General features: G+C 34.7%; 1 protein-coding gene across 4 annotated transcripts in view; it reads left to right on the forward strand.

The window, feature by feature from the left end:
• Positions 1-16,491, forward strand: part of PKN2 (protein kinase N2) — a 148,168-nt gene that overhangs the window by 28,209 nt on the left and 103,468 nt on the right. For 3 of the 4 annotated variants that reach the window (XM_027114253.1, XM_027114254.1, XM_027114255.1), the window contains exon 2: positions 10,627-10,927. The exons of the other annotated variant lie outside the window; for it this stretch is intronic. In XM_027114253.1, coding sequence (XP_026970054.1) covers positions 10,627-10,927 — 301 coding nt within the window. The remainder of the gene's footprint in view (positions 1-10,626; positions 10,928-16,491) is intronic. 4 annotated transcript variants of the gene reach the window in all.

Here is a 16,491-nt window from a genome sequence, read left to right on the forward strand (position 1 = left end):
CAGTCCACATAAACAAAAAGATTTTGAGAACCACTGCTGGAAAATTGGTAAAATTGATCAGTGGAATGGTGATTACACTATACTAGTTTTTCATAGCTCTAATGTCTGTCACTTGATAATGAAACCTAAAAGGTTCTAAGAATTTGAATAAATAAAGGAAAAAAGTAACAAAGGAAAATTAACCTAAGTCATTAAAAGAACAGTTACTAACAAAATTCAGATTTTACTCGCTGTATAATTTTTTTTGTGCTTGAATATATATGACTTAATTGAAAAGAACAAAGACTTGTGTCTGAAAGCCCTTTCCATATTATAAATGTGAGGATTTTCTTGATTTTTGACTCCAGCTGTTTGTGTGTTTCAATACCTTCCTTTTCTTTTTGCCTGAAACTTTTTCTATAACTAGAGCTTTTGGTGGGGGAGGGTAGAGTTTTGGGTTTGGATATGGGGGATTGCTATTCTACTTAGGAAACTTGAAGCATATACTTCTTTTTTTTAAATTCCCTTAAAAGTATTTATTAATTACCTATGATGTACCAGATACTATGCTGGGGACACAGTAATGAACAAGACAGATAATGCCTCTGTACTTAGAGAGGGCTTGTCTTATTGTCAAGCAGGGAAGACAAACTAAGTTGTTCTAAGCAATATGATAGGGTATGTGCATGCGTACTGTGGATCATCTCACAGGAGCATCTAAGCAAAAATTATTAGATGGTATTGTGTTTTTGACTTTGGTGTCCACATGGTCATTGTCAGTACACAGAAGTATGATTGATTTTTGAGTGTTCTTCTCTCCTGTGATAGTACTGAACTCTTTTATTCTAGAAGTTTCTGGTAAATTTCTTGGGATTTTCTATGTAGATGACCATGTTATCTTCTAATAGGGACAGGACAGTTTTATCGCTTCCTTTTCAATCCGTATGCCTTTTATTGTCTTACTGAAGTGATTTGGATGCCCAGTACTGTGTTGGATAAGAGTGCTGAGAGTAGACATCCTTGTCTTGATCCTGATCTTAGGGGAAAGAATTTAGTCGTTCAGCACTACATATAATGGTAGTTGTAAGTTTGTTGTAGATGTTCTTCATCAAATTGAGGAAGGTCTCTATTTCTAGTTTACTGAGAGTTTCTAATTATGAATGCATATTGAATTTTGTCAAATGCTTTTTCTGCATCATTATGAACTCATGTTTAGCTTAATGTAGATACGGATATCTTTTTTTTAAACCACTGTATGTCCAGTGTTGAGTACAGCATCTAGCACATATAATAGGTATTCAGTAAATATTTGCAGGATGAATGGATCAATCATGTTTGGCCAGGATGTGGGACAACTCTGGTTTAATTTAGTGAGGTGTCCATCCTTAGATCATTCAACTGTGGCCACAGATCTATAGGATCATGTAAGAGCATTGAAGACCTCACTAGAAACACATGGTTTGAGTGAGATAAGAAATATTTCCCAGGGCTTCCCTGGTGGCGCAGTGGTTAAGAGTCTGCCCGCCAGTGCAGGGGACACGGGTTCGAGCTCTGGTCTGGGAAGATCCCACCTGCCGCGGAGCAACTAAGCCCCTGTGTTACAACTACTGAGCCTGTGCTCTAGAGCCCGCGAGCCACAACTGCTGAAACCAGCGTGCCTAGAGCCTGTGCTCCACAACAAGAGAAGCCACCGCGAGGAGAAGCCCTCACACTGCAATGAAGAGAAGCCCGCGCACTGCAACGAAGAGAAGCCCGCACACTGCAAAGAAGAGTAGCCCCTGCTCACCACAACTAGAGAAAGCCCACTCACAGCAACGAAGACCCAACACAGCCAAAAATAAATAAATTTATTTAAAAAAAATTCCCAGAAGCTCAGGGGAGAAGAGTATGCAAAATAAGATGAAAAATTACTATTGGCATCCTTTGGAACAAGGGTGGAAATGTGACCCTAAATTCAGTTCTGTGGTATAAAATGAGATTAGAGTGGTAGAGAACACAAACACTTATAGGGGAACATTGGTCTTGATATTGGAAAAAAATCATATATATATAGATCTGGAATTGCAGGTATCATTACTATATTACAGAGATAAAATTTAATGTTTCGGGGCTTCCCTGGTGGCGCAGTGGTTGAGAGTCCGCCTGCCAATGCAGGGGACACGGGTTTGTGCCCCGGTCCGGGAAGATCCCACATGCCGCGGAGCGGCTGGGCCCGTGAGCCATGGCCGCTGAGCCTGCGTGTCCAGAGCCTGTGCTCCGCAACGGGAGAGGCCACAACAGTGAGAGGCCCGCGTACTGAAGAAAAAAAAAAAAAAATTCATGTTTCAGAGCAGGGAGATATACCTATCAATATTATTTGGGACTCTTATTTGTGGTAAGGGAAAACTTAAGTCAAACCAACTTAAGCAAAAAATGAATTAGTTGGCACTATGACTAATGAGTTTAGGGGCATGAGGGTATGTTTGCTTTAAGCATGTTTAAAGATTTAAGGATTTAGATGCTCAACCTGTGTCCTTACTGATTTTCTCTATCTACATCTTCTCAAAGTGTTGGGATGGAGAGGTATAAAGTGGGAAAGAAGGAAAATTGTTTTTTCTTTTTTAACATAATGATGTTATTAACGCCCCCATCCCTTTATCTATTGAGAGTCAACAAAAAGTAGTTAATAATCAAAATTGAAGAGACTACTTAGAGCTATCATTATGGCTCTAAGAGCTATCTTGCCTGGATTGCTGCAGTAGCCTCTGTATCATATGTCTCTGGTAGTGTAATAAACTCATCTCAGAATTCTGTGGGTATAAGAGGTGTTTCTTCTGCTAGTCTTGCCTGTGCTCACTTATGCAGCTGCATTCAGCTGGTGGCTAAACTGGACTGGAATGTCCACTGTGGCCTTCCTCACAGGTCTGTTGCCTCAGCTGGAATGGATGAGACAGCTGGAGTACTTTGGTTCTCTTCCACATGGCCTCTCTCCACATGGCCTCTCTCATCCTCCAGGGTCCTCTCTCTCTAGCAGAATAATCTGGACTTCTTTAAATAATAGTTGAGTTTTCAAGGAGGAAGACAGAAGCTATGAGTCCTCTTGAGGCGTCTTCTTGAAGCTCCCTGCCCATCATCAGAATGTCACTTCCATTACACTATTAGAGTAAGTCAGAAGGCTAGCTTTGAGTCAGTGTGGAAGGAGGCTACATGATGATATGAATGTAGGAAAGCAAGATTCATTTGAGTCCATTTAGTAACAATCTACCGTAGCTTCATAGCAGTTTTCCCTGCCCCCTCAAATCTGTTAACACAGGAGGTCATACAACATTACTTCTCTCCCTAAGCCCTACACCATTTCATTCAGAATAAAAGCCAGTCTTTATATTCGCCTACAAGGCCCTATATGATCCTTAGTGAGAGAGGGATTTATAGTTCATCTGAGACAAGAAGTCCAAAGTAGGCAGTCTAGGACTTGTGTAGCAGTTCAGTAAAGCCATTGGGGTCCTAGGCTCTTCCACACTGCTTTGTCATCCTTGTTCTGTTCTATTTGCCTGTTACACCTTTAGGCTTTGGGTCTGCATTCTAGGCAAAAAGAAAGGGAAAATTGGAAGCTTTCCCCCAAATCCTGGGCTTCCCTTTGCCAGGAATTGTCATGTAACTACCTCTAGCTGCAAGGGAGTCTGGTGAAGTGAGAATTTTATCTCAGCACTTTGTTGCATCTACCAAAATGGAAATTTCCTTAGTGAGGAAAAGGGGGAGGCTGAATATTATGTAGGCACCCAGCACTATCTCTCAGTACTATGTGCTAGGAAATATACTATTGCTATGAAAGCATACTTCTTATTCCTAGCACAGCCATTATGAGACTTAGAAATAATACAGTCAAGGTAGTTGTAATAATTCCATTTTACAGAAAAAAGAAATTAAAGCTTTAGCATGGTTGCAGTATCAGAATTTATACATGGCCAGTCTGACTCCAAATAGTTAGTTCTTTCCATCATACTACATTCTAACTGAGCTTTCTGTTAAGACACACACACAAACATACACACACACACACACACACACACACACACACACACACAAAATATAGCCTACATTTGTTTAAAGCTTTACTGCTTCAGATTTTGTTTGGTTTTCATGTCTGTCTTCTTTAGTAAATTGAATACCTGAAAGAAAGCAGGATTGTGTCATTTCCATTACCTAGCATTCAGTGAATATTTTGAATAAAGAAGTTTTAAAGGAACTAAAAGGTGGGAGAACCAAACATAATTTTGCAGATGGGTGAACAGGTACAGAGATGGAATAACATGCTTGGGTTGCATAGCTAGTGACAGAGAGCTGGTGTAAGAACTGGTTTCTTGCTTTCTGGTGAGAGCATTCTCCCCTTAGACACAGAAGGTTGGATTAGGGTGATATGAGAGAATAAGAGGAAATATGTCCTGCCAGTACCCCTGAATTAAGGCACATAATATCCCTTAATTAATGCAAATCAGTTAGGTCAGGGTATAGTTCAAATAAAGGGAAGTGGATAAGAAGGTGGTATGGAGTAAAAGAGCGCCAAACTAGGAGTCAGGAGACTAGTATGCTAAACCCAGCCAGTTCACTGACTTTTCTTTGTGACCTTAGGCAAGGTGCATAGCTGCTTTGAACCTGCTTTCTTCAAAACTAAAATCAAGGGAGTTACACTACATGATCTTTGAAATTCCTTCTAGCTAAACAGTATATGAATCATTGTACCCACTGAGTTTTTATGGGTGCTCTAACATTTCTTGGCATCTATCAGGTCAGACTGTTTTATATTTCTATAATATAAAGAAAGTAACAGCTTTTTCACTTCTTCTCTGGGAACTTGGCCAGTGAGAAGTAAACATCCTTTCCTGTCTCTCCCTAAATGAAGTACTTGGTCATAAGTGACAGACTTTTTTCTTCATTTTGTTCTTTGAATCTGATCCTGTTCTTATTTTAGTGTTTTTCTTAACTTCACTGTGAGTTTGTTGAAATGTAGTAAATAGAAAATGTCAGTTTATATTTTATTCTACAGATCAGAATTTTGTTATTTCATAAAATAAAAATAGTTGTATTTATCAAATACATATTAACACATTTTCATACTTGGAATACTTGACTGGCATATGACGTGGTCTAGTTATGATGAGTGGAATGTGTAGTCTCATCCTTTGCAGTGGAACTGTATTGACTCAAAATAACCTAGTTAAATAATAGCAAATATACCGTAGAGTGTAAAGTATCATTATAAGCTTTTGCATTTACCAAAATTGAAATAAAGTGAAAGTTACTTTTGATGTCTTTAAAAAATGTAATTCCCTCCTATTAGACAGGCAGTATATATTAATTGCTAAAAAAAAATTTGAGAAAATATGGAAAACTTGGAAGAACAAAATGAAAATCTTCTTAGATTTTTTTACCCAGAGATAATTATTGTTAATATTTTAATCTCTTTCCTCCCAGTCTCTTTTTGTCCATTCTTATTTTAAACATAATTTGAAATAAAACTGTGTACATAGTAGCAGTACATTGAGCTGGACATACTGCTGAGGAATAATAAAGAGTATAAATAAAAGAAACCTTTCCTTATTCCCTAGACTGTTTGAAATTCTTTTGTTATGACACTTATATCCTGAACTTTCTCTTTTCTATAAGTTGGTTTAAAGCCCTGCTACTTGTAAGTTTTGTAAGGGAGTCTGTCTGTGCCCAGCATATATTATTTTAAAAATTATTGTATTTACCATTCTATATAGTTAATAATTCCTAATTATCTTATTAGTTTACATTTCTAGAATTAGAATTACTGGGCCAAAGGGAATCACTATTTTAAAGATTCTTGTTATATAGTTCCAACTTATAAAGTTTTACAGCTTACATCTGGATTCTTGCCAACATTATGATTAGAAAACTCTTTGTCAATTTAAGAGGTAAAAATGGTACAGTCTCTTCTTCCATAGCACAAGTTTTTTTTCTTCAATAGAAGTGAACATACACAGGAGAGTAAGCAGGAGAATGATGTAAGTGTAACATGGGCACTGGGTTAGTTCATCTGTCATTTCCCCAAGAATGTTAACATTTGAAGCAGCTGGGTTTTAATTTTTTTTTAATTTTGGAGAAAGCCTTAGCAATATATGAAGATAAAGGCTGAAAATCCTGTAGAAGTTTGCTAGTTTGGAGCCTCTGTTGTTATTAAGAATAGTTTTCTGTTGATCTAATTATCATTCATTTGTAGATAAAAACGCTTTTTCTCTCTATTTACTTTGTAGTTGCTGCGTTATTTTCATTTATCTTATTTGCAACTTGGTATGACCTTCCAGTCTAAGGATATATCATGCTTCAACTCTGGAATATTCTCATCCATTTATCTCTTCATATAGCGCTTCTCCCCCATTGTCTTTATTCTGTTATTCTGGAACTCTTACTGCGAGGATCTTGGATCCTCTCATTCTGTCTTACATGCCTTTAAATTTCTCATATTGCTGTATGATGAATTCAGAGTAATTCCCTCAAGTTATCTATCTGCCAGGATACTAATTCATTAGCTTGGTCTAATCTGCTATTTTAACCTGTCCACTGAGTTTTTAATTTATTTTGGTTCCTTTGAACTCCATCTAATTTTTACTCTTTGTTTCTTACTCATTGAAGTCTCTATTCCTTCTTTTATTTATTTAGCTGCTCGAAATCTACTTAACCTAAAAATCATTTCGATGGTACTACTATAAATCCTGAGTGTATTAATTTCACTAATGGTTTCCTTGTTTTTGGATTTGGCCCATCTGATTTGAAAGGCTGCATTAAGGATATAGATGATATAAAATACATTAAAAATAGGTAGGATTAATCATGAAAGTGTTGAAATATTTTTAAACATGATGGTGGATTTCGATTGATAGTGAAAGGAATAGGGTATAAGAAAGAAAGACATGGATGGGTAAGAGAATATAACAGCAAAGTGTTAGAGTAATTTGACTAGAATGGAGTGGCTAACTAAGCTTGTTGATTTCAGTGACAAAAGGTTTGAGAATTAATGGGGTTTCTTTTATGTATATATGATTGGTAGAGAATCATGAATACTACTAGGAGTTTAGTTTTATGTTTAGGATTACTTTTGTGTTTTTTTCCTTTCTTTTTTTATTTCTTTCTGAGCATATTAATGAATTTAAAAGGGAGTTTGTGATTAGAGGTTGGATCTTACTTTGCTTGGTTTTGAAAACATGAGAAAAGGTATCTACTGTTTACTTTTGGGGGAGGTGTGAACTATAGAGTACAAAGAGTTGAATGGTGGATGAAAGGGTAAAGCTTATAAACATAAATTACTATAATGTTACTACTGCCTCTAAGAGAACCTACTGAGACAGAGATTATCGCTGAAGATTTTCACTGCTTAAATAGCTATTTTTTTTTTTCCTGAGGCTGATTTATTTTACTGTGTCAAGAATATTATTACATTGCCTAGTACTGATTCCATTTATGATATAATTGCTCTTTTTTTTAAGGGTAGAGACATAATTTAATAGATGGAATATCTCATTTCAGTTGTTCCAAATGCAAGAAAATTATATTTTCCAATAACTTTCACAGTTTATTGCAACTAAAATTTTTAGGAAAAGAGTAATAGAAAGTACTGTAACCTTTCCTATCTGCTGTCAGGGGGCATAGTTTATCTTAAGTTATTGATTATGGTGTATGTATCTCCTGCTCCTTTTCAAAAGGTATTTGAGCCATGTCACAACAAAAGATGGGAGTAAAAATATGGTTACTAGAAATTCAGGCCTTTTAGGAAGAGGAAGCAAACATGCTAACCATATACGATTTAGATCTAATATCTAATTTTAGCCAGTATAGTTGCCATGATTGAATATCAGTTTTGCCTTAGAGCTTCCTGGAGTATGAGTTCTCTTTACCAGAAAGAGGAAATCATGACTTCCTTAGCAGTGATAGACTTTCCTGAATTCTGAAATAAGAATATTAAATAATGTAATCAAATCATTAAGAAAATAAAACAGAACCGCTCTGCCCTCAAATTGCTCACAGTCTTTGGAGTTGTCAGATAAGGAAAGGAATACTTGTTTAAATAAAATCCACATTATCAGAACACACAGGAGAGAGGCATTTAATCTAAATTCTAAGAGAGGGCATAGGCAGGAAATTCTTTCCTGGGGAAAAAATTATGGTAAACTTTGAAACAAAAGTTAACTAAGAAAAGAAAGACTAGGAAGAGATAGTTGAAGAAAGAAGGGAAAATGATGCATCCCATGATGCATCCGAAAGGTGCAGCATGCGTAGTAGCTGAGCCAAAAGAGATTGTCTCTGGCAGTAAATTTCTGTAATTTGATATGAGTGGCATTTAGGGAGCAAGATGGAAAGTGGAAGTTGAAGTAGCCAAGGGTAACAGTGTTTTTTGGTGCTTGTTTTTGTTTGTTTTGTTTTTAACAGCCTTTAAATATTAGTACCATGATTTTCAAACTCTGCAACAAGGCTCTCTGGAGTGCCTCAGCAAGCTCTCAGGGTGCTGCAGTATATTTTAAAAATTTCAGGGAAACACAGTGACACCATTTGTTGGATACCATGTGGACTAACTAGAGTCAGTAAAGTTTCAATATTAAGGATATTCTACAACCCCTTTGTACTGGCCGTATAGGATGAAGGTGGGAATGTGCAACTGATTTCAAGTTTTGAGAAACTGTGAAGTACCCAATAGCAGACATATATCCCATTAATAAGTAACTGTGGCTATTAAAGAATGAAATACAAATGTAATTTTCTTTCAATTTGTATTATTTCAAACAGCTACTAAGTTGTTATAAGTATTGATTAAGTTATTTGGACCTTACTACTTAATAAATGGAATTGTTAGGTATTTCTTTTAGCCTATGCATCATAAAGAAAAAATTACTGAGACACTTAACGTTCTGGCTTAGTACCTAATATTAAAGTACAGATTTGTGAAAGCAATTCATGTAGTGTTTTCTAAGTTTATAAAGATAGAAATAAAACTATCTAGAGGAATGCATTTAGCTTAAGCTTTCTCATTTAAGAATTGTTTGCCTCCGTTCCCTTTACCTGAAGGTAGACAATAGAAATTTGGGATTTTATCTTTTGACAATAGTCATATGTTTTTGATAACCAGACAAAGGTGGATTTATAAACTTTGGAAACCGAATAAATGGATTGATATGACTTATAGTCCATTATAAATAGTGAAAAGCCTCGACATTATTTTGGCCCAGATAGGAGATCATTCTATGTTCGTATAGATAAGAATCAGAAATTTAAGGCCAATAGATGTAGATCACCAGTTTCAGGAATTTTGAATCTAAGATCTGTGGTACCTGGAAATAGTACATACAATAGTACATACAAACATGAATTTTCTTTGTTCTACTCTTTTTTTGTCAATTTCAAAGGGGTTGTTGGCCCTAAAAAGGTTAAGAACAAATTTATACATCAACTACTTCATTTTTTGCATAGTATGCCTGTTGGCACCAGGTAAATTGGTACCAATGCCAAGACTAAATCCTGTATCTTCCCATCCATTGTCTCACTGTTTTGCAAAATACATGTTTTTCAGAGGTGAAGAATTAGACGTAAAGAGTATTTGCACCAAGTATTTAAATAGAACTTATTTTATGGGTGTGATGAATTCCCAAAGAAGTCAAAGAAAATCTTATAATTACTTAGGTCTGTGGTTCAAAAGATACATAAAGGGTGCACAGTGAAATATAAATCTCTTTTCTGTGTCCTTCACAAGCTCGATTCCTCTTCCCAAAAGCAAAAGTTAACTTTAGTTTCTTGTGTTTCAGAAATTAAAAATGTAAAACCAATAGTATTGTAGTAATGGAGTTTAAAATAGTGAATGATATACAAATAGCCAGAACATAACTTTGCCTGTTTTAAATGTAGATTAGATGTACTTACCTGATTTGATTTTCATTTTAAGTTGAATAACTGATACTGTGTACTCTCTTAGCTTCTGTCAGTAGGACATAATTTAGACATTTTTTAGTAGTGATGTTTATGTAGTCAGTCAACCAAATTATCAATTGGGATAGATAGTCATGAAATATATGAATAGAATTCTGAAATTAGTCTTCCCAAGCCCTAATGCATTTAATTGCTTAACTAAAAAGTGGTTATAAGGATATAATTTTATTTTATTTTTGCCAATATTAGTTTATTTTTAAGAGGTTTCTTATAGAAGATAAAATAGAATTTTATCTCACCTATGGAATTTAATAATCATCTTCACTTATTAAGTGACTATAGTGGGCCAAGAATTATATTTGGAGCTTCACATACAATATTTTGAATTACCACATTATCTCTGAAAAGTGCCTAATATTATTATTTAGATTTTACACGATTAGATTGAGCATTTGAAAGGTTGAATAACTTGCTCAAGATTCACAGTGTAGGTTTTGGAATCTAACTTGGGTTCACGGAATATCAAAAATTCATTGTCTGTTTATACAGTCCAAAGTTGTCTTTGTGTATAGATGTGTTTATTTTAATATAAAATTGTCAGGTAATGCTATTTAGTGAGTGGGCAGAGTTTTTGAAGAATTGCTTTAAGTACAGTTGTATTCTTATATGGCCTATTTTACTGAGCAGCTAACTTTCCTAAACTCCCACATTTGTGTGTTTATTTTTTTTCTGTAGGGAGATTCCCGAAGTCTTCCCTTTTCTGAGAATGTGAGTGCTGTTCAAAAATTAGACTTTTCAGATACAATGGTGCAACAGAAATTGGATGATATCAAGGATCGAATTAAGAGAGAAATAAGAAAAGAACTGAAAATCAAAGAAGGAGCTGAAAATCTGAGGAAAGTCACAACAGATAAAAAAAGTTTGGCTTATGTGGACAACATTTTGAAAAAATCAAATAAAAAATTAGACGAATTGCATCACAAGCTACAGGAACTAAATGCACATATTGTTGTATCAGATCCAGAAGATGTTACAGGTATTTTATTTGATGTTTATATAGTATACTAATAAGAAATGTATTATTTTAAAAATAATAAGATTTGTGACATGTATAGTCTTTAACTTTTTTGAAAGTACAGGGACTGTATTTTCTCCTACAGTTAAGGTCTTATTTATATTCTATTCAGAAGGTGCAGTGAGTTGATGAATATGAAAATTAAAACGTTTACTTAGAGATGAGTAATTCTCTGTCTACTCTCTTACCTGTCACTAAGACATTACTTAAAGTTATTTTCCAGTATTTATGTTTTGTATTGAGTCAACCATATGCTCTTACCTGATTCATCCTTGAGATCAGCAGCACGAGTTTGCCAGATGACTTTTTAAAGTTAAAAATGCATTCTGTGACCAAGGGATATTTTTATTTTTTGCAAATATAGTTAATCAAACCTATGACCTTTGTTCTTTGAGCTCTAAGCAACTGAATTAACAACTACACTACCAGGCATTTTGTTTAAAAAAGAAGAAAATTTAAAAAGCCAAACATTACTTTTTTTTTTTTTCTCCAGTATAGAAAATGAAAGGAAAATACAACCTATAAGTCTAACCTAAGAGCATAATTTTTAAACAGTAGAATTAACAGATGTTCATGTTGGAAATTTTTCAATGGTACAGAAAGTAAAAATAGAAAAATGACCTCTATCCACTCTAGGCCCACTCCCTAAAGGTAGCATTACTAAGTTTTTTGTTGTTATGTCCTTCCAGAAAAAAAATTCTATATTTGTATCAATGTCCATCCATTCATATATACATTCTTTCTAAACCTTTTTACTTAACAAATTGTATAAGACACATTTGATCTAATAGTTTTGTCTTTGCAGAGAGGATATTTTGAGCTAGTTATTTAATGTCTAAATCCTTAATTTCTTCATTTGCAAAGATAAGGAGTGGTATACGTAGAATGATGTATCTAGCACCACAGAAATTTTAGAAGAACCTGTATGATTAGCCAAGAAAAAACAGATATAAGTAAAATTAAATTTGCTTAAGGAAGTACATAAATCTGACCAGGAACCACAAGTTTCTAATCTTAAAAGTTGTGTACAATGCTTCTGATATTCAGTGTACTTATAGAGCTTGTTTTAATGCATTACTTTCAACATCTGGGACTTACCTTAGGGGTTTCAATTGGAGACTGTCTATGTAGAGATTTCAATCTTGTAAGAATAATTAAATCTTAGAAGTGAAAGAAATCATAAAGAAACCAGCCTTCTTATTTTATAGCTGAAATAGATGTGAATTAATTTGCCCAGAATTACAAAACTAGCTAAAGAACTCTTCAATCTAGTATTTTCTTACCCACAAATTCAGTAATTACATTATAAATGGAAATTTGTATTATGAAATGTTTTTTCTTCAGCAATATCATATAAACTTAGATATAGCCTATTCTGTTGGAACTCTACCGAGCTCTACATTCTTTGCCCATTACTTGTTTAGGAGAGGTCTAAAATAAGAAACTGTGCTGGAGCTTTAAACTCAGTTTAGAGAAAACATTTTTGATAATCACGGAATACCAATAACTACCTTGTAATTGGAATATAGAAGTGTTTTTGCCACCCAAAGAGTAGCCCATTTGGTTTCCCCAGTCCCTTGTAAAAAATTAACTTTACTGAAGTATGTAAATTACATATGATAAAATGCACATATTTTAAGTATATGATTTGATGAGTTTTAACAAATGTATATACCCAGGTAACCATCACTACAACTAGGGATCCTGACCATCACTTCAGTTCTCTTGTATACATACTTGCAATCAATCTCCAGTCCCCATCCCTGGCTTTAGGTAACCACTGGTCCGCCTTCTATCACTTTAGATTAGATTTGTCTTTCCTAGAGTTTCCTATAAAGAAATGACCTTTTAGCCTACTATCAAATTCCTTTTCTACCTCAAAAGCCAATTTGGATATCTCTATGAAACCTTCCTTGACTTTCTCTGATTATCTTTCTATTCTACTTTGTCCACTCATTGTTGTATTACAGTTTATTTCTGTACATTTTTATATCACTTACTAAACTGTATGATCCTTGAGGACAGGACCATGTTTTCATTCATTTATTTTCAAGGTTTATCATAAAGCCTGGAGTATAGTAGGTATTTAGTTGAGAGTATTATATCTCAAAAAAAAAATCCCAACAAATAAAAACCTTGTATTAGTTTTTGTAATTAATACCAAAGCGTAATTTATCATGGTACTTTAAATATTTAATACTTAGGGAATAAAGCCTTAAATAAAAGTTTCAGGAGAAATAATTCCAGAAACTTTCTTTGCTGTTATTGACTTATCAGATAACTGCAGGGCGAATGTTATATGAAATATAACTCTCTACTGTGACTTCTTAACACTTCAGTTTGTTTGGAATGAACTTGACAAGTTGGTTACAGTTTGAATATATTAAAAAAACAGTTCTCTTTGCAAATGGCATATTCACACATCTTGGTAATAAGTTGTTTTTTGGTTTGTTTGTTTGTTTTCTCATACTACTTATTTGACTGCATTAAAATGAACAACAACACAGAGGGTTAAAGGTAGTTCAATGTTAATTTTAGGTCACATTGCCATAAAATTTTATGTTTTACATTGTGTACTAAAGTAGGCAAAATCATTTAATTTGATTAGATCTGACATAAAGGGTCAAGGGCCTAGCATTTTGCTTTCAGTTCTCTAAAGTATGTAGATTAATAAGTATGTGCAGAAGTATTTGGCTAATTCCTGTTGTCTTGTGGGTATGTAAGCAGAATGAATGATTCAAGGAAAGAGGGACAGAATTTAAATTTGCATTGTATATATGATTACCATGTAAGCAGTTAGGAGGCCTGTTCTTAACTCACTTCTGCAATAATTAACTCTGTTAACCATTAGGTTCTAATTTGTAAAATAAGGACTTTTATCAAATGAACTTTAAGACTTTTAGCTATAAAACTCTCTGAAATGTTGCTTATTATAATGTCAAGATCAGATCATTTGGGACTGTTTGATGTTCTCTTCATGCCCATGATACTCTAAGCTTCCTGTTCACCTTCCATATACTTCAAGAATAGTCTCATAGAGTATTATTATTATTCCCACATGGAAATTATAAACATATTATAAAATGAGGCTGAATGCACCTTGTGAAAAAAGTTATTGGAGCTCTGTAAAGTGGATTAGTAATCTAAGCCTTAGTTGATACCTGAGACTCTGAAAGGAAATATTTAAGAAAGAACTAATTTTCTGAATCTTTGGACTCAATATATCATCCCTAAAGAAGAGGACAAGAATATTTCTCATATTTTATTAGGTATAACTAATAATTTGTGGAGTGTAATTCCCTCTGTTTTTATCTTACTTCCTTCTCTTGTACCTCTTCCCATTTCCATTTTCTCAGACCCCACCAAGCTTAGATTGATTTTTACCTTTTGAGGTAATGAATATTTTCTTTAATATATAGTGTTCAGAAAGAAAATATTGATTTAGTATTGGAATTTTGTGTGTGGTTTTTTTGTTTTGTTTTTGTTTGTTTTGGCTGCACCACACAGCACGTGGGATCTTAGTTTCCTGACCAGGGATCGAACCCGTACCTCCTGCAGTAGAAGCGTAGAGTCATAACTAATGGACTGCCAGGGAATTCCCTGGAATTTTTTGGAGTTAACCTTGGAAATTCTTCTAAATCCCAGAGATATATCTATATTGGGGGAGTCTTCTTAATGACTAAAATGTAGTTTATGAAGTCTTTCTTGAAAGAGAAGAAGTGAGAATTTAAATTTCTTTTTATTATTGGCCTATCCACCTAAATGTAGCATAGAAATTATAGTTGAATTTTATATTTATTAAAACCTGTGTGGCCTGGTTTATTATACAGTTTCTACATATTCCTTATTTCTGATTGAATTTCTCATTTTGAGGTAAGCACATTTTGTATTAAGTTGTGTACTCTTTTTTTTTTTTGCGGTACGCGGGCCTCTCACTGTTGTGGCCTCTGCCGTTGCGGAGCACAGGCTCCGGACGCGCAGGCTCAGCGGCCATGGCTCACGGGCCCAGCTGCTCCACGGCATGTGGGATCTTCCCAGACCGGGGCACAGACCCGTGTCCCCTGCATTGGCAGGCGGACTCTCAACCACTGCGCCACCAGGGAAGCACAAGTTGTGTACTCTTAAGTAAAGGATTGCTGTTAAGTAGGTAACTGTGATCGTTAATTAACAAGGCACTTTTAATGCCCCTGGGTTTGTTTTCTCATCTTTAAAATCATGAAATTAAATGATTCATAGACACCTAATACTTGAATTCTTTGGTATATATTTTTTTTAAGTTAATACACAGTAAAATTGATTCTTTTTGGGTACATCATTCCATGAATTTTAATATACATATAGGTTCATCTAAACACCACCACAATCAGGAAAAGGAACAGTACTATCCCTTTGTGGTCACACCCTCTTCCTATTCCATATCCCCTGTCAACCACTGGTCTGTTCTCTGTCACTTATAGTTTGCTTTTCAAGAATAACATATAAATGGAATCATAAAGTTTATAACCTTTTGAGACTGACTTCTTTCACTCAACATATTGCTTGTTGAGATTCATCCAGGTTGTTGCATTTATCAATAGTTTATTCTTTTTTATTGCTGAGTGGTAGTCCACTCTATAGATATACCACAATTTACTTATCCATTCCTTCACCAAGAACATTAGGGTTGTTTTCCAGTTTTTGGCAGTTATCAGTAAAGCTGCTGTAACTGCCCATTAACAGGTTGTTGTGTGAACATGTTTTCAGTTCACCATGGTAAACACTTAGGAGTGTGATTCCTAAGTCATATGTTAGAATATGTTTAATATTATAAGAAACTGCCAAAATGTTTTCCAGAGTGGCTATATTATTTTTCATTCTCACCAGCAATATATGAGAGTTCCAGTTGTTCCACATCTCCTCCAGCACTTGGTACTTTTTACTTAATGTACTTTTTAACCAGTCTAACAGGTGTATAGTGGTTGATGATATATATTATTGTAATTAGGAGGAGGAAAGAAGAAAAATAAAATAGCACCATCTTAAGGAGAATTTATGAAAGAACTGCGCATGCCCTAGGTACAGAGTTATGTACAGAATGAAGAAGTCTTTCCTACCAGAGATATGCAATATGCAGTTTTTAAACATTAGGATGTAATGTAGCATTGATCTGTATTTCTGTTTTTGTACCAGTACCATACTGTCTTGATTACTGTAGCTTTGTATTATAGTTTGAAGTTGGGGAGCCTGATTCCTCCAACTCCGTTTTTCTTTCTCAAGATTGCTTTGGCTATTCGGGGTCTTTTGTGTTTCCATACAAATTGTCAAAATTTTTTCTGATTCTGTGAAGAATGCCGTTGGTAGTTTGGTAGGGATTGCATTGAATCTGTAGATTAACCCACACACATATGGTCACCTAATTTATGACAAAGGAGGCAAGAACATACAATGGAGAAAAGACAGCCTCTTCAATAAGTGGTGCTGGGAAAATTGTACAGCTACATGTAAAGAATGAAATTAGAACACTCCCTAACACCATACACAAAAAT

The sequence above is a fragment of the Aethalodelphis obliquidens genome, unplaced genomic scaffold (assembly GCF_003676395.1).
Source record: "Aethalodelphis obliquidens isolate GAN/ISIS:26980383/991018 unplaced genomic scaffold, ASM367639v1 scaffold13, whole genome shotgun sequence".
Classification (NCBI taxonomy): Eukaryota; Metazoa; Chordata; class Mammalia; order Artiodactyla; family Delphinidae; genus Aethalodelphis; species Aethalodelphis obliquidens.